This window comes from Camelina sativa, chromosome 5 (genome assembly GCF_030686135.1).
Source record: "Camelina sativa cultivar CO46 ecotype springtype chromosome 5, ASM3068613v1".
Classification (NCBI taxonomy): domain Eukaryota; kingdom Viridiplantae; phylum Streptophyta; class Magnoliopsida; order Brassicales; family Brassicaceae; genus Camelina; species Camelina sativa.
In genome coordinates this window covers 36,990,845-37,017,090 of record NC_141884.1, presented here as the reverse complement: position 1 = coordinate 37,017,090, position 26,246 = coordinate 36,990,845, and the positions used below count along the sequence as shown (strand labels likewise).

General features: G+C 32.6%; 6 protein-coding genes across 8 annotated transcripts; 4 read left to right on the top strand and 2 right to left on the bottom strand.

Annotated features, from left to right (window-relative positions):
• Positions 1–1,230: 1,230 nt before the first annotated feature.
• LOC104787984 (defensin-like protein 226) lies at positions 1,231–1,846 on the top strand. The gene is made up of 2 exons (XM_010513649.2): positions 1,231–1,393; positions 1,478–1,846. The coding sequence occupies exons 1-2, from the start codon at positions 1,327–1,329 to the stop codon at positions 1,684–1,686; spliced, it is 276 nt and encodes a 91-aa protein (XP_010511951.1). The 5' UTR covers positions 1,231–1,326; the 3' UTR covers positions 1,687–1,846.
• Positions 1,847–7,521: 5,675 nt separating this feature from the next.
• On the top strand, positions 7,522–9,436 carry LOC104787983 (putative LRR receptor-like serine/threonine-protein kinase RPK1). Its single transcript, XM_010513648.3, has one exon. It carries the CDS (start codon positions 7,522–7,524, stop codon positions 9,202–9,204), a length of 1,683 nt encoding a protein of 560 aa, XP_010511950.2. The 3' UTR covers positions 9,205–9,436.
• On the bottom strand, positions 9,368–11,474 carry LOC104787982 (ninja-family protein AFP1). The gene is made up of 2 exons (XM_010513647.3): positions 10,175–11,474; positions 9,368–9,943 (listed from the first exon to the last, which is right to left on the bottom strand). The coding sequence occupies exons 1-2, from the start codon at positions 10,842–10,844 to the stop codon at positions 9,564–9,566; spliced, it is 1,050 nt and encodes a 349-aa protein (XP_010511949.1). The 5' UTR covers positions 10,845–11,474; the 3' UTR covers positions 9,368–9,563.
• Positions 11,475–16,512: 5,038 nt separating this feature from the next.
• On the bottom strand, positions 16,513–19,614 carry LOC104787981 (nuclear transport factor 2). 2 transcript variants are annotated; one of them, XM_019246091.2, is made up of 9 exons: positions 19,077–19,614; positions 18,754–18,940; positions 18,295–18,553; positions 17,977–18,191; positions 17,731–17,899; positions 17,516–17,631; positions 17,348–17,419; positions 17,204–17,264; positions 16,513–17,111 (listed from the first exon to the last, which is right to left on the bottom strand). In XM_019246091.2, the coding sequence occupies exons 2-9, from the start codon at positions 18,925–18,927 to the stop codon at positions 16,747–16,749; spliced, it is 1,431 nt and encodes a 476-aa protein (XP_019101636.1). In that variant the 5' UTR covers positions 18,928–18,940; positions 19,077–19,614; the 3' UTR covers positions 16,513–16,746. The 2 variants fall into 2 exon arrangements, with proteins under 2 accessions (XP_019101636.1, XP_087307316.1); XM_087451190.1 differs by having other exon boundaries at positions 19,042–19,283.
• A 3,447-nt stretch (positions 19,615–23,061) lies between these two features.
• Positions 23,062–25,408, top strand: LOC104787979 (putative methylesterase 15, chloroplastic). Of its 2 annotated transcripts, XR_015557830.1 has the most exons (6): positions 23,062–23,623; positions 23,881–24,117; positions 24,227–24,370; positions 24,514–24,648; positions 24,738–25,119; positions 25,394–25,408. XR_015557830.1 is itself a non-coding variant. In XM_010513644.3 (5 exons), exons 1-5 carry the CDS (start codon positions 23,090–23,092, stop codon positions 25,026–25,028), a joined length of 1,341 nt encoding a protein of 446 aa, XP_010511946.1. In that variant the 5' UTR covers positions 23,062–23,089; the 3' UTR covers positions 25,029–25,202. The 2 variants fall into 2 exon arrangements, 1 of the variants encoding a protein (XP_010511946.1); XM_010513644.3 differs by lacking the exon at positions 25,394–25,408 and having other exon boundaries at positions 24,738–25,202.
• LOC104787980 (protein SPIRAL1-like 2) lies at positions 25,394–26,230 on the top strand. Its single transcript, XM_010513645.2, has 3 exons — positions 25,394–25,456; positions 25,571–25,870; positions 25,999–26,230. Exons 2-3 carry the CDS (start codon positions 25,619–25,621, stop codon positions 26,077–26,079), a joined length of 333 nt encoding a protein of 110 aa, XP_010511947.1. The 5' UTR covers positions 25,394–25,456; positions 25,571–25,618; the 3' UTR covers positions 26,080–26,230.
• Positions 26,231–26,246: the final 16 nt, after the last annotated feature.

Genomic DNA, 26,246 nt, shown 5'->3' with positions numbered 1-26,246 from the left:
GATCTTCTTCTCCTTTAATTGCTTGTATCAATACCCTTGAGCTCCTTTGTTCTTTCTTTTCTTGTTTTTTTTACTTCCTTGATCTCTTTCTCTGAAACATTTGCAGAGAACTCTTCTTTGTTAGACCTCTAAGTCTTTGCATGAAGATAAGAACTTGTTAGTAGCTATGAAGTACCCTCTATTTCAAAATATAAAAAATATAAGATGTTTTAGCTAAAAACATGTATAATAAGAAATGTTACTTTTTCATATTAAAAAAAAAAAAATGTTACTTTATAAAAGTTTATCTAATCATAAACAAGATTGCATAAGAGAAATAATATGAAAATATGAAATAAGTTGCCTAGAAAGTTGAAAACATCTAATATTATGAAACAAACCTTGATTTCATTAGCACAAGCAGCACAACCCAACTAATTTGAGATGCTTTAGTTTTAACTTTTAAATGGTTTTTAGTTTTTAGTTTTTGGCTTTTAGTTTTGGGTTTTTTGAGTTTTTGATTTTTGGTGTAGATATTAGTTTTTGCAAAAACTTGAATGGTAACTTGATTAGTTTTTGGTTTTTATATATAATTATATTTTTAAAGGTTTTATTGAATTTATTAAATTTTTCTATTAGGGAAAAAGAAAGAAGAAAAAAAGAAAAGAATAAGTTACGTAATATTTTTCTAAAAATCCACAAAATGTGGTTTTTGGATTCTATGAAGGAACTAGTAAAATCCACCAAAATCTGGTTTCCCTCATATTTATAGGATATCTATTTTTCTTAAAATCATGAATGGCTGAAAAAGTGGGTTTTGCATCAAAAACCAAAATCTGATATAAAATTGATGCCATTATATAGTTTTAGCACACTACATTTTCTTTCCTTTAATTTTTCCAACTTATATAAAATGCAAAGAAAATCCGACATATTTGATACATATCTTTTTTTTTTGTTCATTTTCTTTTTCTGAAAAGTAATGTAAATAAGATTGATATACAAATACCAAAATATTGTGATACTTCTACTTATGAATTTCCTAATTTATAATATGAGTTTTTTAAAAGTTTTTTGTTGGAGATGTGATGAATGAATGGATTAGAAAATTAAATTTTGTATAAGAGAACTTTTCAAAAAAAAGAAAAAAAAGGACCGATTCCATCGATTTCGTAGACTTGTCTCGACCTTTTTCTGTTCTTTTGTCTTCTTCCTCCTAGTTAATAATAGCAACATCTAAATTTATGTGTGTTGGGTTACTTGAGTATATATATTCTGAGTGTTGTTGGCAAAAAAGAAAAACAAAATATTTCTAAGAGAGACGACTTGTTTATCATTTTCTGAATCATGAAATGTGGTGTTTTGTTTACGGTTTCTTGTATTCTCACATTCCTCGTTCTATGCTATGTTAGAGGTAATTTTTAGTTTTATATTTCACATTAACAACTTCTTATCTTAATATTTTTGGTTATTTGATGATGTTTTTTTCTCACTATAGAGGTGGAGTCCAAAAGAAAGTGGGGATGCGACATGAACAGACAATTTCCTGGAACATGTGGAACTAATGGGAAGAGTACATGCATAAGCGACATCAAGAAAATGCCTCGTGCGCCAAAAGATCTTGTCATACGTTGCGAATGCTCTGCCGCTTTTGTTTGGCCGGGTAAACCTGCCGAGCGTTTATGTAAATGTCAATATGATTGTTAAGAAAAATTTTACTATAAATATTACCATAACCACAAAAAAAATCTCTTTACTAATAAAAAAAAGTGAGAAGCTACAAAGAGATTTTGGTGTTTTTGGTGTCCAGTTTAATATTTTTCATTGCAGAATACTTTTAATAAGTTTGTTCTTTTTTTTTGTTTAACATCACATGACGAATGTTACGACAATTCTCGTGTAACTCCTACCGTCTACTTTTCAGATCGTTGTTATTGTATGGTAAGATCTTAGCAGTTCGAATTAAAGCTTCAAACTTTCTTTGAGAATCATGATCTACTACTCAGTTAAAAATCACAAATATCCACGTACGGGACATTTTTCCCAATGTTTAGTCTATCGCACAACACTAAAAAGAAAGTTAGCCAGAAGAAGAAGAAGAATCAAATTTGAACCTTCAAAACAAACAAAAGATATGTATATGAATTTTGGAGTCTTCCAGCAAAGTTGCAATATCTCATCTTCTCATGCTTAGATTGTCTCTGCTTCTGTCCGTGTTACTCTTTTTCAAGCATCACATAAAAAACACAACTGCTTTTGAAGTGGAAGATGTCACTATTTGTGCTATCGATATGATCGATCAAGCAGCTTCATAGAAGAGAATCTCTGGCCGAACCCTTCTTTCTCCACAGATTCTGACCACACTCTTCCAGTTACCAACACCCTATGCCATCACCACACTCCACACATATCAATAATGTCTCACCTATTTAAGTTCAAAACTCAACTCATAAGAGACAAAAGACAATTGTTTCGTCTTACCTCTTCTGCTAAAGTTCCATGTCTGAGACTGTCCCACCAGTTCCGTTTATAAGCCATGCAGATGTATTTTCCTTCTTCACCACAATCAATCTGCATTTTCCATATTCCGAGACTGTAACACAGAAAAGATACAGAAGAACAATAGCATAAATACTTGTGACCCCTTTTAAGATTTTACCATTGACACAAGCCGATACTTAGTCTTTGGTTCTTCTAACCCTTTGTATAGCCTGCTGATATCTATCTTCCAGTCCACAGCATTTGTTGTTTCAGATATTTCTGTTTCCGTTTCATTCTTCTCCCATTCCAACACTAATTTTGCAAACACACAAAAACAGCAACACCGTTTAATCATACCACAATAAATGAAATGAGCAGATAAGGTCACAATCATCGTCAAAACTTTACCAACTGTGAAGATAGGCGGGCATCTGCTTATAGTGTGGTTATCAAAGTTTGTCTTTCCACAGCCTCCTGTTTTAACATCACATATCATTTCATCTTCCATGCGGATCACTTTAAGGATGTCCTCAAACTTCATATTCCCAAAAGCACACTGCAAAGATATATCATCACAGAACAGCTTTTAAGGAGTAGTACCAGTTTCTGTATGAACGACAGATGGAATAAAATGAAACATACCTTTATGTTTCTGATAGAATTTGCACCAATTACAGTTCCATAAGAACTTTACTCTGGATAATTTGGCTCCCTTCTGCAGAAACTGGTGACTACATAAGGTCAGTGTGTTGTAACTAAATGGTGACTACATAAGGTGAGTTTGTTGTAACTAAATGGTGACTACATAAGGTGAGTGTTTTAGAGCATGTAAATTTGTTATTGTTTTAGAGGCCTCATATTTAGTCAAATAAAATAGAAAAATAGGAGTTTATGAATTTTCTAATTCTCTTTTGTTTTTCCTACTAAAAAGCTTCATTAAAAATAAATCATATTCGGCTTGATATTCAAGGACTGGGATAGTGCAGGGACACGAGGTTAATATTACGATATTATACTTTACACCCAATTTTTTCTTTTGTGTAGTATCTATATACATTTTTTAAGTATATTTTGGGTTCTATCCTTTTATTTGTACTTATTTACAAAGTGAATTTTTAAAAAATTTCCAAAAATAACATTATCTCAGATTTTGTTTTCTGAATATTTTACATAACATTCCAACTAAAAAATACGACAGAATCAACATGGAAACATAAACTATGATATATTTGTACTTATTTCTATATCACTTTTCAAAAATACCTTTTGATGGTGTCTATTTTCAAAAATACTCCTTTTTAATATATAAAATGACAAAATTATAAACCCTAAAACCCAAATATTAAACCCTATCCCTTAAAAACTATACTCTAAATGTAAATTGGGAACCCAAACCTAAAAAAACAAATTCTAAAAATTAATTTAACATAGGGTAATTATATAAAAGAAGGCAAAAATGAAAATGTTCAGAAAAAGGCATTTTTGAAAAAGGTTATACTAAAAAGGACATTTCTAACAAATTCTCTATATTTAACCACACCTTTTATTCTGTATTGAAGATATTCTATCTCGGAATACTTTGCAAACAAAAAAAACAACAATTTGATTCCTATTTTGTTTTTCAAAATGTGTGAGTTTTGATTTTTACGTAACAAGAATTTCGATTCACATTTATTTAAATACTATAATTAATATATAAAATTCTAAAATATTACAAATATGTAAAAAAAAATAAAAAAGATTAAAATATTATATACTATGGTTGTATAGTAGATGAGTTATAAAGAAGACATGTTGAAATTAATAAAATATCATTAAATTTGTGCTAACATGGATTAGATCCTCATTTTATTATTTTTCAACACTATTAATATTATAATATATGATATATAAAATCAAGTTGATTTTACTTGATTTTACTAAGATTGGGTAAAATTATTAAATAATTATGAAAAATGTGACTTATTCATAGCGTATAAATGACTTACTATGTATATTTAGATGTCTTACTTTTTGTTTTTTTTGTTTTTTTTTTGTCAACCGAACTCGGGTATGGAGAGGTTAACAGTGATCTTATTTTTTGTTATAATAATTAAAAATCAAAATAGAATCTCAAAAAATAAACAAAACAAACTAAATATAACAAACATATGGTCATGAAATATATTGAAAGTTAAAAACTTAATATAAACATTTAGCCGTACAAACGGTAGGGAAATTTAGTTATTTTTCTATTTGCAAAACATACAATATTTAACAAACAAATATAATATAAGATATAAATAATAATAAAAATTATATGCACGTGGTGTACCGCGGGTTAAAATCTAGTAGTTTATCAGATGTTAGGATGTTTTAGATTTATTGAGCAAACTTAAACATTAAGTTTTTTAAAATGAAATTTAATTGATTGATATTTCTTAAGACAAATCTCAAGGTTGCAATCATGATATGTTATACTGGGCTTGATATGAATCATTTAATAATTCATATATTTCAAAATAATTGATATACATTATTTAAGAAGTACATATATGACATATACATTAACCAATTAACAAAAGGCCAGAGTAATGAAATCTATTTTGGTGAGATGTAATTCTATATATTATACATTTTTCACAAGTAATTTTTTGAAAATAATATACTTTTTAAATAAATATGAATGGTGTCACTTTTTTATATTGTGACTTTTCATGTTAAACCGTTAATTTTTGTAACGTTTACTTTTCTAATCATGTGTAACTCGGAAAACACATACCATATGTACGTTAGTCGTTAGAACGTAATCACGTGCGCCGTCTAAATATTTATTTTTGATGAGATGTGATATTTATTATATATTGTCAGGTAATAACTTTTGGGAGTAAAACTTTTTTTTTAATTAAAATTAATGAATGATGTCTTTTTCTTATATCGCAACTTTTCAGGTAAAACCGTTAGTTTTAGTAACTTTTGTCTTTTCTAATCATCAGTGCTTCGGAATAGATATACCATAGTTACGTTAGCATGAAATCACATGCGCCGTCTAAATATTTATTTCAGATTCCATCTGATCTTCGTTATACATTTTTAATATCGTAACTTTTGGAAATATATATTTTATTAAAAGAAATGAATGATGTATTTTTCTTATATCACAACTTTTCAGGTTAAACCGTTAATTTTTTCATAAACTTTTATTTTCTAATCATTTGTGCTTCCAAACATACTACATTTATTTTAATATCACGTGCACCGTCTAAATATTTATTTTTGATGAGATGAAAATTTTATCATACATGTTTTTGTTGTAACATTTAAGTAAACATTTTTTATTAAAATAAATTAATGATGTTCTTTTCTTATTGTATTACAACTTTTTCAAATTAAGCCATTGAATTTTATAGTTTTTTTTTTTATTAATCGTGTCTCAGAAAAGACATAACATACGTACGTACCTTACCTTAGCACGTATGCACTCTTGCCGCCTAGATGTTTATTTACTGAAGTATTTAGCGTAAAATGTTACAAATGTTCGCATATGTCGTATATAGCCAATTTAGGTAGGGTGTTTATACCCGTTACTAATGTTGTTAACATGTGGCAAGATATATTGAACACATTTCAAAGATTCTTTTTTCTTTTTCTTGCTTAAGATCTGCGAGTAAATTAATGGATCCGCGCACAAGTACAAAATCTGTTGATATTCCTCTACTTTGTAACGCCCCAAAAATCGCACTCAAATTTAGTTTCTTCTTCTAGTATTCATTTTTGGTTTAAAAGGTATCAGCCGTTACAATCCTAAAATACGGACTAAAAAAAAGAGTCGTGGATTTTTTAAAAAGTTGGAACCATCTATATATCTGACGCAAATTCGAACGTCATAATGACGATGAGATACACAGAGGAATACACGTCTAACTTTAAATAAAAGATCGGTTACGAAAGAAACGATTTTTGGAATCTAATCATGGACCAATAAAAAGACTAGGGTAGGTCCCGTTCCCTATCCTGCCTGGTCAAACCAAAAGCAGCCATGTGGTCTCTCTCTCTCTCTCTTATTACATAAATACACATTCAGACATTGACTTCACTTGGGTCCCGCAGTTCTATAAAGTCTCTGAGACAACGACAATTTTTAACGACAGAACCGAGAGAGCAGTGGCGGACCCAGGAAATAAATTTAGGAGGTCAATTACAGAACAAAAAAAATATTTGTGTTGTATTAGTGGTTTAAATCCTGGTTTAAGGAGGTTAACATTAAAGAATTTACCATCTGTGCTACTGAAACTTTGTAGAATTGTACGTAAAAACAACTATTTAATTAGTTTACCCAGGTCAGGTGACCTACCTCTCCCCAACCTAGGTCCGCCCCTGCAAGAGAGACTCGGCTGAAAGTGAAACACTATCTCATCTCATCTCACACAATCAAAAAATAAAAACGAGAAAATAAATTAAATACAATATTTTTGTGTATGTAATAAAATAAATTAACTCACAAAACACACAAAAAAAATTAGAAATATAGAAAAGAGAAAATTTTCATTTTTGCAAAACAATTTTATTTATTTATGTTCTGGCTTAAATTTTCTCATGAAGTAATATATTTTAAGTAACATCAGTTACAGTAAGTAGTAGTAGTGTGTGATTTGAAATTTCCTCAAATATAGATTTAAAGACAGAGGAAAAAGTTAAAAAAAGCTGAGTGATTTTTTTCTCCTTTTTTTCTTTCTTCTTTTTATTTATTTATATAATTTCCCTCTTTTCCTCGAAATCATTCTACTTTGACTGTTTCCAATACGTTAAGAACTTTTGTCTTTGATAATCGAGCCATTGAAAAAAAAAACAAAATTGTTTTTTAATGTTTTTTTCTTCTTTTTGGGTAAAAGAAAGTTTCTTCTTTTGCTGCAACTTGGAAAAAAATTTCGATTTCTCGAGAGAGAGATATAAGAGAGAGGGAAGGAGATCACACAAAAAAGACTTTAAATTTGTGAAACAATTTTATTTTTAGGGTTTTGTTTGATTTTATCTTTTCTCTCTTTTCTCTTTGTTTAGAGAAGGAAAAAAAAAAAACAAAAAATGAAACTTCTGGGTTTGTTCTTCTTGCTGTTTAATCTGTTTGTGTTTTCATTTTCTCGGAAACTTCTTGTAACACCAAAGATTGGTGGTGGTCTTCACGACGACGAAGCTGCTCTGTTGTTGAAGCTGAAGAGTAGTTTCTCTGATCCAAATGGACTTCTTTCTAGTTGGGTTTCCGACAGCTCATCAAACCATTGTTCTTGGTACGGTGTTGTCTGCAACTCTGATTCGAGAGTCGTCTCTTTGATTCTCAGAGGCTGTGATGAGGTGGAAGGTGGTGGTAGTAGTAGTAGTCGTAGTCTTCATTCCCCTGATTTGTCTTCTTGTTCAAGAAGAAGACTTGGCGGTGAGATCTCTCCAGTTGTGGGAGGTTTGTCTGAAATTAGGGTTTTGTCTCTTGCTTTCAATGATCTGAGAGGTGAGATTCCAGAGGAGATTTGGGGGTTGGAGAAACTAGAGATTCTTGATCTTGAAGGTAACAGCTTTCTCGCTGGGGTTAGGGTTCTTGATCCGTTGAAAAAAAATGGATTTTCAAGTTTCTTAAGCAATGTTGTTTCTAGGAGGAGACTTATGAGTTATGAGGATGAAGACGAAGTTGGTCCAAGCTCAGCTGCTGATGATTCCTCTGATAAATCTGGATTGTATCCGATTGAGATTGCTTCGATTGTGTCAGCTTCAGTAATTGTCTTTGTGCTTCTCGTTCTTGTGCTCTTGTTCATCTACACGAAGAGATGGAAACGAAACTCTCAGATTCGTGTTGATGAGATCAAGGAGATTAAAGTGTTTGTGGACATTGGTATCCCTCTGACCTATGAGATCATTGTTAGAGCTACTGGTTACTTCAGCAACTCTAACTGTATTGGTCATGGTGGTTTTGGTTCGACTTATAAAGCAGAGGTGTCTCCAACGAATGTGTTTGCTGTTAAAAGACTCTCTGTTGGGAGGTTTCAAGGAGATCAACAGTTTCATGCTGAGATCTCGGCTCTTGAAATGGTTAGGCATCCGAATCTTGTTATGTTAGTTGGTTACCATGCGAGCGAAACTGAGATGTTTCTTATCTACAACTACTTATCTGGTGGGAACCTTGAAGACTTCATCAAAGAAAGATCACAATCAGCTCTTGAGTGGAAGGTTCTTCACAAGATTGCTCTTGATGTAGCGCGTGCTCTAGCCTATCTTCACGAGCAATGCTCTCCTAAAGTCTTGCATAGAGACATCAAACCGAGTAACATACTCTTGGACGACAAAAACAACGCCTACCTATCCGATTTCGGACTCTCGAAACTCTTGGGAACTTCGCAGTCTCATGTCACAACAGGTGTGGCTGGAACATTCGGGTATGTTGCTCCAGAATACGCAATGACATGCCGTGTCTCTGAGAAAGCAGATGTTTACAGCTACGGTATTGTCCTCTTGGAGCTGATATCAGACAAACGAGCTCTAGACCCTTCTTTCTCATCTCATGAGAACGGGTTTAACATTGTCTCCTGGGCACATATGATGTTGAGTCAAGGCAAAGCCAAAGAAGTCTTCACCAAGGGACTTTGGGAGACTGGTCCTCCGGACGATTTGGTTGAGGTTCTGCATTTGGCTCTCAAATGCACCGTTGATAGCCTCTCGGTAAGGCCAACGATGAAACAAGCTGTTAGACTACTGAAACGAATCCAGCCTAATAAGTTGTGATACAAAGCTAGAAGACCAAGAAGAAGAAGAAGTGTGTTTTAGAGTATCTATCTGTACAGCAGCAGTAAACAAGTGCGTAGCCATTAGAAACCTTTTTCAAGTATGTTCTTTTATGTTCATAGAGTAGGGAGGTTTATCATCTTGTATTACTCTATTCACCATATGCATCAACCATCAAAATGTTATTCTCATTCTAGTCTCTTAAACTGATATAAATGATGTTTCTCCTTAACTCTCTCTCTGTATAATGTAGTAAAAAAAATACATATATAGCTTAAAATTTGGGACATGGCAAGACTCATAAAAACATGTTTCTCTAAACAAGAGTGGGTTTGGTTAGAGGGGTTTTGGTCTATAATTCATAAGAGATTATTAGAAGGAGAAGAAGTGTTGACAACAATGTGCCTAAGAGGGTGTTCTACATTAGGACCACCGGCGTGTTTAACGAAATCAGCCGGAGACAAGAAATCGCCATGGCAAACACACATGATCCTCACTTCTTCTCCATTACCATATCTATAAAGAATCCCATCAACTCTCTTCCCATTAGGACCATCTCCTTTGGTGAACACACATGGCATCTCACTCTTCCCTTTCCCTTGTGGCTCCATCTTCATGTTCATGTCCACTGAACTCAATCTTCTCAGCCGGTTTGTAGTTGGGTTTGTTGTTGCTTCTTGTTGTTGTTGTAGTTGTTGTGTTGTCGATGATGGTAAGCTTCTTGCTTCATCACTTGAAGCTGTATTAGTTCAGCAAAACATTAGTACCATTGGTCAATCTATTACCAAAGCTAAATGACCTTTCGGGTTACGAAAAGCCAAGGATTAAGCTTTTCTACCTAAACAGTACAAACACTAAACTTGCGATTTGAGACTGATGCATAAAAGATTTAACTAATGATCAAAATTGCTTGTGTTAATGATGATCAGATAAGAGAGATTAGTATATACTATATTATTATATATTATACCTTTAGTTTCTAACTCGGAGACGCTAGATGAACCTCCTCCTCCGCCTTGAGACTCAACGGAGGAGCCTTCAAGAACACCACTACGCTGCCGTAAAAGCCCGCTTTTGTTAGCAGTAGCAGACCACCGTGGAAGTCCTGAAGATGGTCTACCTCTCCGCCTCGAAGTGGTGGCGGCGGTGGTCGCAGCTTCTTCCGGATTATTACTACTATTTCCGGCGCCGCCGCTACGAAGCTTCTCGCTTCTCCGTCGCTTAGCAGCCATTCTCCTTAAAGTCTGCATCTCTTTCCTCTTCCTCCACTCTTCCTCCGACTCAGCCGGCAACGACGTGGTTCTCATCAAACCCATACCCCTCATCGTAGTCCTCGTCGCCGCCGTTGTCGTTCTCTCCGCCGTCGTCGTAGTCGTGGTTTGACGATGAACCTCCCGGAAAAGAGGCATCGTCACGACAACGGAAGAAGATCTCACGAGCTTGTTCTTACAACTCTTATCAACTCCAAATCTCCCACCAAGAGATAAACCAAGATTCAACTCAACCTCGTCGTCCTCTTCCTCGTCGTCTTCATCATCATCAACAGAGTTAGAGATAAAACTCTGAAGCAGATCTCTAGGAAACACACAACTGTTACTTCTTCTCCCCATTTCTCTACTCCTCTCGTTTGCTTCCGCCATTAAAATAAAAATACTACAGCTGATGATGATGAAACAGTAATAAGAGAAAACAAGAGAAAACAAAACAAAACAAAAAAAAGGATTAGATTTTGATGCCACGATCCATTTTATCTCAGACAAAAATAAAAATAAAAAGGTCTTTAATTTACATGACACGTTTTGTTACTATTGAATAATAATAATACATTCATTACTCAAAAAAATGAGAGAGACAAAGAAAAAAAAATTAAAAGGTTGAATGGATGAGAGACAGATAAGAGAGAAAGAGAAAGAAACTCAAATTACACAAAACAGAGGGAATGAATGAATATTCAGTTCCGTTATTAACAAAGTTTATACAATTAGAAGTAAGGAAAAAAAGAATCAAATCCCTGTAATTATTTTTTCCTATTTACTCCTAATATTTTTCACCAAAAGTAGGAAATTGTAATCAATTAGAGTCTTATCTCATATATTTTTTTCAATTTAATTAAAATATTTACATACTTTTAATTAAAAATTATTTAAATGTTACTCCATCAAGAATAAATTAACAACAATGTTTGGGGCACGTAGAGAGAAGAAGAAAGGGACGAGAGAGAATAGCCAATGTGTGAAAAGTACAGAAGAAGAAGAAGAGAAGAGTAAAGTAAAGAGAGCCAAGTGGCAATCAGATGATCCTTTCACTCGACACGTTTTCGTACGGCTTCTTCATTTTTTTTTTTTATATTTATAATTTTCTTTGTCCCCTTTAACTTTTTTATTTTGCTCCTATTATTGCTTCTTTGCTCTCTACTCTAGTCTCTCTATTACTTTAAAAAAAAAATATAATAATAATAAAGATTATTAAAATAAAAATGGAAGAAAATATTCGCTGGCAAGTTACGTGTTCTAAGCAGCGTTAAAGACGGGGAACGAGACATGTGTCGACTTGAAGAGTATGAGACACGTGTTGCTCTGTTTTTGTTTAAAGTTCTTCATTCTTGTATGTACATCACTTCAGGTCCTACAATGGTTTGGTTTGTGTGTACATAACATTCCAATTTTTTTGTTGTTGTTAATTTTAAATACGTATTCATAGACAATTGTGTATTTATGATTCGTGAATCGTGACTACTCGTCAGTGTGAATAAGTTATGTGTTTTTGTTTTATGGCCATTTTATTACATGTTCTGCAGTGTGATTTTTTTTTTTTTTTTTTTTTTTTTAATTCATGATTGGTGGCTAGCTTGGTGCTATTCATTCTAAAATAGAAATAATGTGTTCTATTTTGAGATGAATGAATTTAATCATGATTTTTTTATTATTAAAAAACTATGGAGCAAGTTACAAATTTCTGGTTATAAGATGATGATAATTTATATTATAAAAACAAGTTTCTTGAGCTTTAATTAACATTATAGGTTAGCAACTTGGAGTCTCATATTATTAGATTAGAAACTTTATCATCATTATCGCCTATATAATTGTGATCACTGATTTCGAGTTCTATATACTTATATTAACAGTTAAATTAAAGTATGTAGTATTATTATAATATATAGTGATTAGATTTAAATTAGAAGAATTAGGTTTGAGTGAATCATTTAGACGAGTTTTATTTATTTAAGGCTAGCCGATCTTTTTATTACATTCATTAAATCGAACCGTAACTCTTAGTCTTACGTACTTGTTTTAATTTTCTTGTTTCTCGAACCGGTTTTAGAAATGTTTAGATCGGAAACAGGAACAACTAGTTGATGAAGTAAATTATTGTCACCATCTCGAACGGCTGATTACTTGACAACTCAAAGAGAATGATATATACAAACACAACTTGGTGTACTTGTGGATAAGTGGTTAGAGAGCCTCAAGGAAACATACCGGACAATCTTCCAGTACCATAAACATGATTTGGGACAAGTACCTCACTAAGAAAATTACATTTTTAATACCTTTAGCAACGATTTTTTTTTTTTTTTTTTAAATATCACATTGGTATTATAAGATTATGATTCACAAGTAAACAAATCAACATTTATCCCACAAAAGATAGAAAATTTAAAATTTGTGAATATACATTCATTCTGAAATATCATAAGTCATATGGGCATATGAGCATCTGATCTTTATACACCAGGGATCTGAATCTAAATAACTAAATTTGCAAATCTAGATATCCTAATTCTTTTAAATGTAATATCATGAGTTTAGAAATTCGAAGATATCAATTTTTTTCCTCTGTAATAAAAAAATTTCCTCTGTAACCTTAATCGAACGTGATCGTCATCGCATGAACCAATATAAATAATTGTTTTTACTAAAGCGAAGTTTATTACTATTATATAATCTTAAGCGGAACCCATTGGCTAAGGTTAAGGTACGTGGTCCTACAAGGCCAGCTCAGAGAGATCTGGGAGAGACCTCTTACACCGTGACAACGAACTGTCGCTGGAACGTGAAGCATGTCAGAGTTCGGACATGTTAACACGTGTCCTAGTGGGTGTGGGGATCCTTTGCGTTGTCTAACATCCCGATCCACTTCTTGTACTATTTTTTTTCTTTCTTTCTTTTTTTCTTCCCCAAATCATTCATGATAGAACGTGAATCATGCAGACTACTATAGTGTTTTGATTTCGTAATATATGTAGTTAAATAACTCTATATATTATGTTCACTCAGAGTCAGAGTCTATCGTACAAACTAATAGCTTTGAGACTCGATGAACATGGCAAATCTTTAGCTAGTCCAATATATTTTTAAAACTTTTTTGCGCAAGATTAATAACTGGTGTCTTTTCTTTTCTATGATATCTAGTTATCTACTACTACTAATAGTCAACATAAGTATATAATAAGTCAAGATTCGATAAGAATAATTCAACTATCCGGCCGGTCATTATATATATAGTAACTATTCATTTGTAATTAATTACATCCATGATAGAAATGCATCAACAAATAAATCGTTAATATTTTAAAAATTACGAAACAAAATTAATATATAATTTCACCAAAAACATTTCAAGCCAAAATCAATATATAAAACTTACTGTATGTCACATATTTATCTCATTACTAATCAATCTTTATATGATATATCTCAATGTTAATTTGTATTAATAATTTAAAGAAAAAAGATCGCTAGCTACACAAACTATAGGAGAATGCATGATCACACATGCCAACTATACTATTGTATTTTCAGCTACATAAAGTAGATGTATTACATAGTTACATGCATAAACTATATAACATCATGTGGTCAACACCATAGACATATAATTCTGGTACACCGGTCGATTCCGACGAAGACCGATATTGACTCTTGCATTTACCAATATTGACCAAAAAAATATTTTAATTTTTTTACTATTAAAAAGTCAAAAATAATAAATTTCTATATTAAATTGTTTATGGTTTTTATAATAAATATAAAAACAAATTTTATATTCAATATCTAAATATTTTGTATATATCTTTAATGTATTCATTCTTATAATTAGTTAATTTTTAATTTTAAAGCTAAACTATTATATAAATAAAAATCATTAATCACTACTTTTAAATATATATATATATATATTAGTTTTGCTAACATCAAATTTTTGGATCTTCTATATATTAAAAATAAATATTGTGAGTTATTTTTGTGTCATTTACATGTTATTACGAGTATGTAAAATTTTCTATAACTTTTACCATGCAAAATTTAGACGAAAGAGTCATATAGTCAATATTTATTATTTTCTAACTAAAATCATTGAGTTTGATTTTCTTGATATTTTATGGTTGAAAAACATTAAATAATATAAACATTTTTGTATTTAAATAAATAGATTAAAATACTAAGATAATTTTTTAATTGACAATGTAAACATAAGCAGTTCCCTTACTAATCTATTATAATAGGATTTTCCAGTTTTAAATTAAATTTTCATATTTTGAAAATAAATATTAATGATTTTTATTTTACTATTAGTTTAGCTTTAAAATTGATAATAATTAAGTATTATAAGAATGAAACATTAAAGATATATACAAAATGTTTAGACACCGAATAAAAAATATGTTTTTTGTTATACAAAACCATAAACGATTCAATATAATAATTTATTGCTTTTGGTTATAATATAGTACATTAAAAAAATAAAAACACAAAAAAAAATAATTTTTTTGGGTCAATGTTGGTCAACGCCAGAGTCAATATTGGTCTTTACCGATTTAGTCAATCGGTGTACCGGAAATGTATGTCTATGGTGTTGAACACATAACATCATATAATTTATGTATGTGATCATGTAATATATATATTTTGTGTAGCTAAGAATACAATAGTATACTTGGTATGTGTGACCATTTATTCACCAATATTTCGTGTAGCTAGCTATCTTTTTTCCATAATTTAAACATATTGATAAACCTATAAAACTATATTCTGTGTTTTTTATTTTTTTAGTAAACAGCAGTTACATACAATATCAGTGAACAAAACATATGGATTTAGATTGGTCGACAAAAAAAAAAGAAAAGGATTTGACCTCATGTATGATTCTAAAAGGAATATACACCACTCACCATCACCACTAGTTCCACCACACATCAAGCTAATAGGTGGCGTAGCAATGGCGTAGGGGAGCTCATGATAACCATATATAGGGGGGTCACGTGTCCCCAATAGATTGGTATATGAAAGTATACACTTTTTAAAAGGATTCAAACAAGGTTTTGAATTTTCTCGGAAATTTCTGAATATTGAATGTAAGTTGTTTACTTATTAGGGATGAGTCCTCGTTACATCCAAACTTGAGCCATAAAACTATAAACCAATAATTAGTACCATATTATTTACAATTTAATTTATATCTAACTGCGAAGAAAAAAAGTTGATAATTTTTTATCCACCATAAGCTCTAAATTTTTTCGATAAACTTTTCCAACATTTGTTATATGGATTAAATATCTTATGAGGGAAAAATTATTATTTTTTCGAATATATTCCGATTATGTTAATGCTTTCTAATATACATTTGAATGTAACAAGCCAAAAGCAACTTGTTACTTGTGTAAAGATAAAATCAAAAGTAACCATGATTAAAAAAAGTATCCTCAGAAAAATTCCTAACATTATAAGATGATAATTAATCATGATATTCTCTACCTTTCTCATATCCTTCTAAATTATAAAATGTTATAGTCATTTCCTTTATTGCTAAAAAAAAATTAGAAAATTTGCTTTCAAAAGGGAAAAAAAGTTCCTAAAAGATAAGCCATTTTAAGGCATTTTATTTTTAAAATAGAAAAGGTTGGTAAGCTGGAAAAAGAGAATGGAATCAAATCTAGCAAAATCGTTGACGTGGAGACAAGAGAGATCGAGATGTGTCACATTCGCATATTGTTTGTTTTCTCTTTATCAAGCAATATGCTAATTACTTTCTTTTATTATTATTACAAAATTGTATTGTCATCTTTGCTTCTTTAGAAACTACAATGATGCGACATTAGACCAGATATCATATAAGCTTATTTTAAAGTGAACTAGTTATTCGCAAAGGAACAAACCATAGGATATACCTTCACGTATTCGCAAAGTGTTTCTTGATTACTTCGTTTGTTCTCTTGTTATATACATAACGAATGCTATAATAAGAAAGGTGGAATACTCGAATAAAAAAATTGGAATATAGAAGGAAAGATAAACAAAGAGACCCTAGGAAATGAAGAATTATATTGAGTTCCACGAGGAGAAAACAGAAAAAAGAAACCTAAGAAAAAGAAGTAAAAATATTTGAATCTGTAAAGTAATCTCAATTTGCAAACACTTGAAACAATTAAATTTCTAGTAAAGCTGCAAATTATAGGTGTTCTTCTTGTGTTTGTTAAGGAGGACAGCATCATCATCTAGCAAGCTCTTTGTTTGAACTTAAGGGGCTCTTTGTTTGAACTTAAGGGGCTCTTCTTCCTTCACTGTGTTTTTGGTTACTGTCTCCGTTTCCAGTGCGTGCTCCTCCTCCTCTTCTTTCGTTTCTTCCACCGTTCCTAGGCCTTCTGACTGGCTTGAACTCATCTTCGCCATCTGCAGATCCATTCTGTGTCTTGCTTTCACTGCTTCCACCACTTCCACCTCTACGGTTCCTACGGCTTATGACTAGCGTGAACTCATCTCCGTCATCTGCAGGGGCAGCAGAGCCATTCTCAGACTGAGCCTGAGCCTGAGGTTGAACCTGAGGCTGAGCCTGAGGTTGAGCCTGAGCCTTGCTTACACTGCTTCCACCTCTGGTCTTCCCTTGTTTACTTCCATCGTAGTCAACTGCAAAGTATCCAAGACAGTTTCAGCCTTGCAACGCTAGAAAGCGATGATTTCATAGCAAGAGGGTTTAGGTTTAAGGAAAACGAGCTAACCTTCTTTTTCCTTTACACGAAGCTTACGGTCTGCAAGCATGAAGGGCGTGTTCTTGGCAGCCTGGAGTTTGACAAGAGCTTGAATCAGAATGAATACAGAGACTTTTTAAAAGGGGAAACAAGAAACTGGAATATATAATTTACCTGAAGCACGCTCTGGACAGAGGAAGCAGACTCAAAGGAGATAAACCCGAAGCAAACTGCATTAGTCTGGCCCTGGACGCATAAGAAATGTGTACAACTCGTGTAAGGGAAACTATGAGAGGTGATGATTAGTAATAGCAAAAAGACACAAGAGGTCAAAGATCAAACCCTTGAGCTTCGGACTTGAATCCCATTCTCTTTGATAGGACCAAAATCCTTGAACAGTTCATGGAGTTGAGGTGGCATTGCATTCATTGGCAGATTAGCCACAAATATCGCAGTTCCTGAAAACGAAGAAACACCCGTTTGATATACAAGAAACAACCAAGAAACGAAAAATATTTATTTCAATCCAACATCAATGGCCATCTCTGCCTTCTAACCTGGTTCATCAATGATCCTCTGATTGGATTTCTTAACAGAGTTACTGACAGAAGCAGGTTTTTGAGGTGCTCCAGCAGCACGGGGTTGTTCCACGACTTTAGGTTTCTGAACCGGGGATTTAACAGCTTTAACTTGAAACGGAGCAACGTTGTGTGCCGCTGATTGAACCTGTAATGGTGTTACTTATATAAGTATGCATAGATGTCCAATGTTAAAAGAAAACTTATGCAAAAAATAAAACTCACAATCGCAGCAAACGATTTCTTGGCTCCTTCAGGCTGAGGAGCAACTGGCTCTGTTGGTTTTTGAGCAGTAACAGCTTTTTCTTCAGCGGGATTGACCTTTCCATTGTCCAATGGAGCAGCAGCTTTAGCAACAGCATTCTTTTTAACAGCAGCATTAACAGACTTCTCGGTCTTCTTTACCTCATCAGCTGGCTTCACCTTCTCAGTTGCTGGCACTATAATAAATAGTCCACAAAAGAGTTAATCAATATACAGTCAATCTTAGTAGAACTACAAACTTAAAACCACACAGAAACACACAGAAACACAACAACTAACCAGGTAGAGATTTAGGGGTGGAGTCATCATCATCAACATAACGAAAAATATCATTGAGGACATCATAGGTTGGCTTTTCTTGGTTCTTATGTGCCAGATAAAACATCTGAGAGAACTTCCTCCTCAGGTTATCTTTACCAGTCAAGAAACCAACAACCATGATAAAAATCCCATCTTCAAAAGAAGTCTGAGAATCGACACTCCGGATCTCAAATGTAGTATTCTCATAGTCAGAGGAAAGGATCTGCTCCTTGATAGCCTGAAGAACCAATATAATGATATAAACAAAATAAATAAACACAAAGTCTTGATTTTGCATAGAGATACTAAACAACAACAACAACAACAGCCACAATGTGAATATAGCACAACTTAATCTCCAAGACTAAATCAAAGAATCCTTGACCTAATTAAACAAAGCATGAGATCGGTTTCAAAAAAAGGAGAAGACTTTATTACCTCAACGGAGGTAAAAGACATCATAGTACCATCAGGTTTAGGTCTGGTGACAACACTAGCATCAACGTAAAACCTACAAGCTTCCTGAGTATGATGTTTTAAAAAAGAAAAGTACTGTTCCACAAAGGAATCAGAAACCTTCTTAGCTGAATGAACACCTTCCTCGGTAGCCATATCTGCACACGTACTGAATAAATCCAAAACAACAACACAAAAACAGAGTAGGTCAGAACCAATTTCAAATCAAATCGGAGAAAAAAACCCTAGATCAATAAAAAAAAAAAAAACCTAAATCTGAATTCGGATCAATGAGATTAAAAAACCTGGCGGCAGAGAAAGATGGAACCGAGGAGAGTCCGGTGTGAAAGATAGAAGCTTGAGAGAGGCGTGATTTAGGGTTTTTTTTTATTAAAAAAGTTTAGGAATCGAGAGATTTGGATTGGAGGAGAAGAAGACAGAGAGAGAGAGAGGAGGGAGGAGTAGGGTTTTAGAGAGGTTCCTTGACAATGATTTGTCTTGCGGCGATGGAACAACAGATTAAATAAGGAAGTTCTCCCATTCAAGGTCGGCTTTGTTTTTTTTTCTTTTTTTTTTTTTTTTTTTATTTATTTTCCAACTTAACTTAGTAAAAAGTAAATTTGTTTTTTTTTTGTTTTTTTTTTTTGACTTGGGACACTTTTTAAGTTGACACTTGTTGAGTCTTGTTAACTTTTTTAACTATATCACACGAGTCGTAAAAAGGTAAATAAAAAAATAAATAAAAAAAGGAAAATCTTAATGCCACTTTTGAGTCAAGTGGTTCGTGTGGGTTCGGTCGTGATTCGGACCATATGTTATTTGTTTACTAGGAGGAAAAGGAACACTTAGTTCTTGTCCAAAAAGAGGTTTATTTGATTTTTTTTTTTTTGGTATCAAAATCCAATATTAAACAATTAATGATTTAAAAAAATTTGATGATAATAAATAACAATCTAGAGTTATTCAATTAGAGATATCTCTAAATAGTGAATACAAATTAATATTTTAGATCAATTAGAGATATCTAAATCCAAATATTAAATACAAAATTATTCAGTTATAGATATCTTAATAGTAAATAGAAATTAATGATTTAGATAAATCTTGTAAGATATTACTAATAGTAAGTTTTCTTTTATTTTTTTATAAGTTTTTATTAGAAAATATCTTAGTTTGATTTTTATTTTATTGCAGTTTTTAATAGTTTTATTTGTGAAATCTTCATTAAATTAGCCCAAAACTATACACACAAGTTTGTGCACACTAGATACTAATTTATCCAATTTATGAATTTAATATTTATGTGAATAATTAGAATTTTTCAATATTGTTTGTCGGAGGTTGTGGTTGCTAACATTTAACAACAATAACAGAAATCGTTTTATACCGTTACCGGGTCGTTTGAAACCGTTAGATTTTAAAATTTTCTTCTCGGACACGTTTGTAGCAGCAAGGTTCAAATTTTTAATTCTTCTTATTTATATTAGCAATAATAATTCATTAAAAAAAAAAAAAAAAAACACAATCTAATTTTATCTTGTTAATTACTATCGTAACAAATTATTTATTGTATATATAATATTATAAACCAAAATAATATATATATATATATATTGTGAATATATATATATATATATTATAACTATTAAATATTTATTGATTTACATGCATCAAATTCTTAAGTATTCCTTATTCTCGTTTAACGATTTAGCATCACTTATATGAATTGTTTTTTACTATAAAAAAATTATTTACATTCTCATAATTAAAATTATTCTTAAATTTTAATGTAGTCAACCATATATAATTTTAATTCAAGTTGAATTATACCATTATTAGAAATTAAATATTATATAATTTTATATACTTCACTAATATACTACTTCCTCCGTTTCAAAATATAAGATGTTTTGAGTGAAAGCACGCATATTAAGAAATAACCACTTTAAAAAAGTTAAACAAATCATAAACAAGACTGCATAAAATAAATGATAAAAAATATAAAAGTAATCTAAAAGTTACTTAGAAAGTTGAAAACATCTTATATTATGAAACAAAGAAGAACCTCCAAAACATCCTATATTATGAAACAGAGGAAGTATTTTTTAACTTTCTATCTAATGAGCCATACATATTTTTTTTTGCAATTCTTACAATATTGTGACTGTCACATTAGTTTTTATGTTCTAATTTCATTTTAAGACAAGAAATATAATAGTGTATGACTTGAATGAGTCATTATTTCAAGTAGATTATATTTTCACGCTAATTTGTGTATTATACATTTCTCTTCACTAAAATACAGAAAAATATGATAGTATTGTAGGACTTAAATTGACTCAATTGTACAAAAAAAAAACCAAAATTAAGTTCATTTAAGTTTAGGGTTAATATGATTTTTTAATGATGTGGACACCCTAGATATATAAAGAACTTCATCGTTATACATGATTCAAGTAGATTATGTTTTTTCACGCATGTTTTGGTATACTTTAATTTTCTCTTCACTAAAGACAATAAATATGATAGTATTGTAAGACTTTGTACATACACATAAAACAAATTGATTTATTTAAGTTTAGGTTTAATATGATTTGTTTTTTTATGATGGTGACACTAGATGAAGAGAGAGCTTTGTAGTTATATATATTCCGTCAATGCATAACTGAAGGAAGCCATAATTGTAGAAAACAAATAATTCGAAGCTACAATATCTCCATGGCTTTTTCAACCAATCCCATAGATGTTGATAAACCTAGTCTGAGGTCTCTGGCAAATGATAAACCCATATATTGTTTTCATGTCTTTTAATTTTTGGTTTTTTTTCTTCTAATTGCTTAACTGTGTATTTTTATGTAGAACTATAAAGCTCTATTACCTAATATATGTTGTGTGTAGGTACACTGCATTGTCCACTCTATCAAACTTCAAGAGAATGATGCAACAGAACAAAAATCCTCATAAGAAACTCTGAATTAATGAAACAAAATCTTACGAAAAAATGTGAAACAAAGAGAAATAAACAATAGATTTTGAATCACATATTGACCAATTGTCCATAATTTGACCATGTATTTTTTAGTTTGTATAATACTGAAAAACGAATTCTTATAAATAACACATACCATAATCGTCATATTAATTAATCTATTTGCTTTTGACATATTTTGAAGTGAGAAGTGTTGATAAAAAAGGAATAATAAAGAGGTATATTTATTGAGGTTATTTCATAGTTCCCGGAAGCAACAAAATGAGAAGGCTATACAATTAGATGAATATAAAGGGGGAGCCATCTAATGTATCATATTAAAAGTGAAAAAAAAAAAATATCCAGGATTTAGTGGACTACTCAATATTTTCGAGACAAGTGAACATGAAGAAGTTTTGTCGAGAAATGAGCTCTATCCAGGTTAAGGAATGATTAATGGAAACTAAAATAAGTTCGGTTGAGTTAAAAATGAGCTTCAGAATTAATTACAATGGCCATGTGACTTTCAGACATATTCAATGTATAATTGGTATAACAAATTGAATGAATCTCTAAAAGCTCTATTAATGGATGGATTTAGTCGAGTTACGAGTCACCCGGTGGACTAGATTTTGGATGTTTATGAGTAGTAATTTACTTAACTAGCACTGGTGAATATGTTATGATCAGATCGAACCGAATGAAATTGACTGAATCGATCAATGGAGTGTTAGATCTCTATCTAGTGGAGCGGGAGACAAAATAATATACAAATAAACAACTTAGTATTGAACTAGTGGTGACAGTTAGTCCCCTCTAAAAGAGTTCGATTCTAGATTGAGAGGAGCTATATCATAAACGTATAGATTTCGGCTTATAACTATTCAATCAACTATATATATACAAGAAAGATACGAGGATTCTGTTATATCATTGTAAAAAAAATAGCAGAAAATCATATACGTTTTGTAAGTCAAAGGACCAAAATGCTCACAGAAAGTGCCCTCCCATGTTCCTCCCTCTTCCTTATGTCTCCAACTGTCTAAGCAATCAACTTTCATTATTTTTGTAATAGAATACTGAAAAACTATTATTTAATTAAACTTTAAACCAGTATTAATTCTCATAAGTTACGTTTTCGTGGTTCTCAAGAAAACTTAAGTGTCAAAACTATCACGATCAAACAGGGTTTACATTTAACTAGAGAGCTTCACAACGTGAGGGTCTCAACTCTTCATTTTCACCCATCATAAAATCAAAACAAATACACATGCAAGCACGAACATGCTGCATATATATATAAACACACACATACAAACGTGTTTACACATTGCACAGAAATTAAAAAAAATGGGAAATTCTTTGAGATGCATATCGCAAGAACAAGATCCGAACCAGAAGAAACCAAGCTCCGTCGTCAACGGTACTAGCTCCGAGAAACACGTTAGGAGGCTGTCTCTGATACCATCTTTCCGACGCCGGACGTTACTACCATCTCTCTCTTGCTCCGGCTCCTCCACGTCAACTTCATCAACGTCCAAGAAAGGAGGGATCAAGACAAAGAAGAAGGTTAGAGAAAGACACCATCAAGAGCATCACCATGACCACCATGAGAAAGACTCTCTTATTCAAGAACAAACCTTAGCCGCCACAAATATACTCTTTAGCCAAACGCCTCGTAACAGCAACTCTGCTCCTCCTTTCCGACGCTCCACCTCCGTCGTTTACACTCAGCCACCTTCTGCCGCCGTAGCCGCATCCGTAGGTTCTGTTTCCGGCGTCTTGACTCCTAAAAAGTCCACTTGTGGATTCGTTAGAAGCTCAAGTAATAGGCAGAGATCAAGCACCGATCCTGTTCTTAAACCCAATCAGCTTCTAGACAAGGCAAGCACTTTTAATTGCCTAACTCCCACTACATTTTCTATTTATCAAACTGGCTTAGTTCCTATAGATTATTTGAGCAATTGAGGTAAATAACACAAAAACATAATTGAAGGGAATTATATAAATTGACATTTTTGCTTAATGTCTTTGTGATATATGTCACTTGTTAGTTGTTACACATGATTGCATAAATATATTTTGTGTTAATTGTGATCTTATTATATGATGCTAATGATATGACAAATAAATGGTACCAGGAGCTAAAGGTGGAAGGAGCGGAGACAAAGCGATTCGTGCTGGTTCATGGAGGAGGATTTGGAGCATGGTGTTGGTACAAAACCATAACGCTCTTAGAGAAACATGGCTTCCAAGTCGACGCCGTTGACTTGGCCGGTTCTGGTGTTAGTTCTTTCGATACCAACAACATCACTAGCCTCGCTCAGTATGCCAAACCCCTCCTCCACTTCTTCGACACCCTCAAACCCTCCGAGAAGGTCTGATCATTTTTCATATAATCATAACGTTTTCTAACAAATAGGGAGATACCATAAATGTCATTATATTAGTATACTAACAAATTTAAGAATTGATGGGTGCGTGCAGGTGATATTAGTGGGGCATGATTTTGGAGGGGCTTGTATGTCTTATGCTATGGAGATGTATCCTTCTAAGATCTCTAAGGCTGTTTTCATCTCTGCTGCTATGTTGGCTAATGCTCAAAGCATTCTTGATCTCTTTAATCAACAGGTTTTTTCTTGTCTTCATAACATTTTAATTTGACAGAGTATTTTTAAAACAAATTGTGTAATTCTTATGGCCACCACATTATTGTGCAAATAATGTATTTTCTACCTAATCTAATTGCAACCATTTCCTTGATTTAATTGCAGCCTGAATCAAATAATGATCTGATGGAACAAGTCCATTTATTCTTGTACGCCAATGGCAAAAAGAATCCTCCAACAGCCGTTGATTTCGATAGATCATTGCTTAGAGACTTTTTCTTTAATCAGAGCCCTCCAAAGGTACACACATACACAAGGCTAAATAACTGAACCGGTACAACTCGGTTTAACTAAACCCGACTTGTTATCTTTTTTTTTACTATATATAGGACGTTGCATTAGCGTCGGTATCCATGAGACCAATCCCGTTCGCACCGGTGCTCGAAAAGCTTCACGTGTCGGAGAAAAACTACGGGTCAATCCGACGGTTTTACATCAAAACCACGGAGGATGATTACGCTGTACCGGTTTCTCTCCAAGAAGCAATGATCAAATCGAACCCTCCTGAACAAGTTTTTCACCTCAAAGGCTCTGATCATGCACCTTTCTTCTCTCGTCCTCAGTCTTTGAACCGGATACTCGTCGAGATTTCTCAGTTACCGTCCAAGAAATCTTCATGAATCTTTGTTACCGGTTATGTAAAACCGTACCGGACATAGGATCCTGTAAACTTAGAGATTGTCGGATTTGCTTTTATATTATTTTGGAGAGGTATGAACCGTACCGGTCTTTTTTTCTCATTATTTGTAACTTTTTATCAAACAGTAAGTAATGCATTATGAAAATTTTGATTATATTAATGCAAAAAGATTAGGAGAAAGCGAAATTTTAATATTTGGATTACACTAGAAAAAGGTTAAAGTTACAAAACGACAACGGTGTATATAGTGATAGTTGTTTTGTTGAAGTGACGTGCCAGCTAAGCATTACCTTTATTTACATGAGATCTTTTTCTTGTGTTTGTCTATAAATCACAATTCCACAGGCTTCTTGCTTTCTCTCATTGGCTCTTTCTTCTCGCTTCTTCTCCAATCACCTTGCTGATCAGGTAAACTAGATTGGTGTTTCGTATTGATTTTGTTGCCTTGTAGTAGTAGATGTGAAGTTTTGTTTTACAGAACCTTTCACCAATAAAATATAAAATATGCTATGGTGATTCCAGATTCATATTAGCCAAGTACAATTGAGATAAAAGCAAGAGAGAGATAGAATGGGTCGTGGAGTTAGTGCAGGTGGAGGGCAGAGTTCTTTGGGGTATCTTTTTGGTAGTGGAGAAGCTCCAAAGCCAGTAGCCGTTAACAAGGCTCCAGCTGAAACTCAAATATCTTCCCCTTCTCCACCTCCTCAAGCCGCTGCTCCAAAGGCTGTTGATAGCACCAAACAAGTGCCTGCTGGTCTCAACAGCAACTCTGCAAACAATTACATGCGCGCAGAAGGACAAAACACAGGAAACTTCATCACGGTATATCTCTTTTTTTTTGTGTGACTGATACTGTAACAATACATATATAAGGATTTGTGATGACAAAGTAAAACTGTCTAAAGACTTATGGTTAGGTACACTAATTAAAGCATGTTTTTTTTTTGCAGGACCGGCCATCGACCAAGGTTCATTCAGCTCCAGGAGGTGGCTCGTCTTTGAATTACCTCTTCGGTGGTGGTAGCAACTAGCAGTACCTGAGGCCAAAACTTGGTCACTCTATGTTACTTTATCCCAAAGTCTCCCTTATGTCATCGTTGTGGAACCTCTTTTCCCTTGCAAAAAATAAAATTATCTATGATGTGCTTACTTAGTTTATTAGTATACAAATGTGCTTCAAAATGTTCTCAGTTCTACT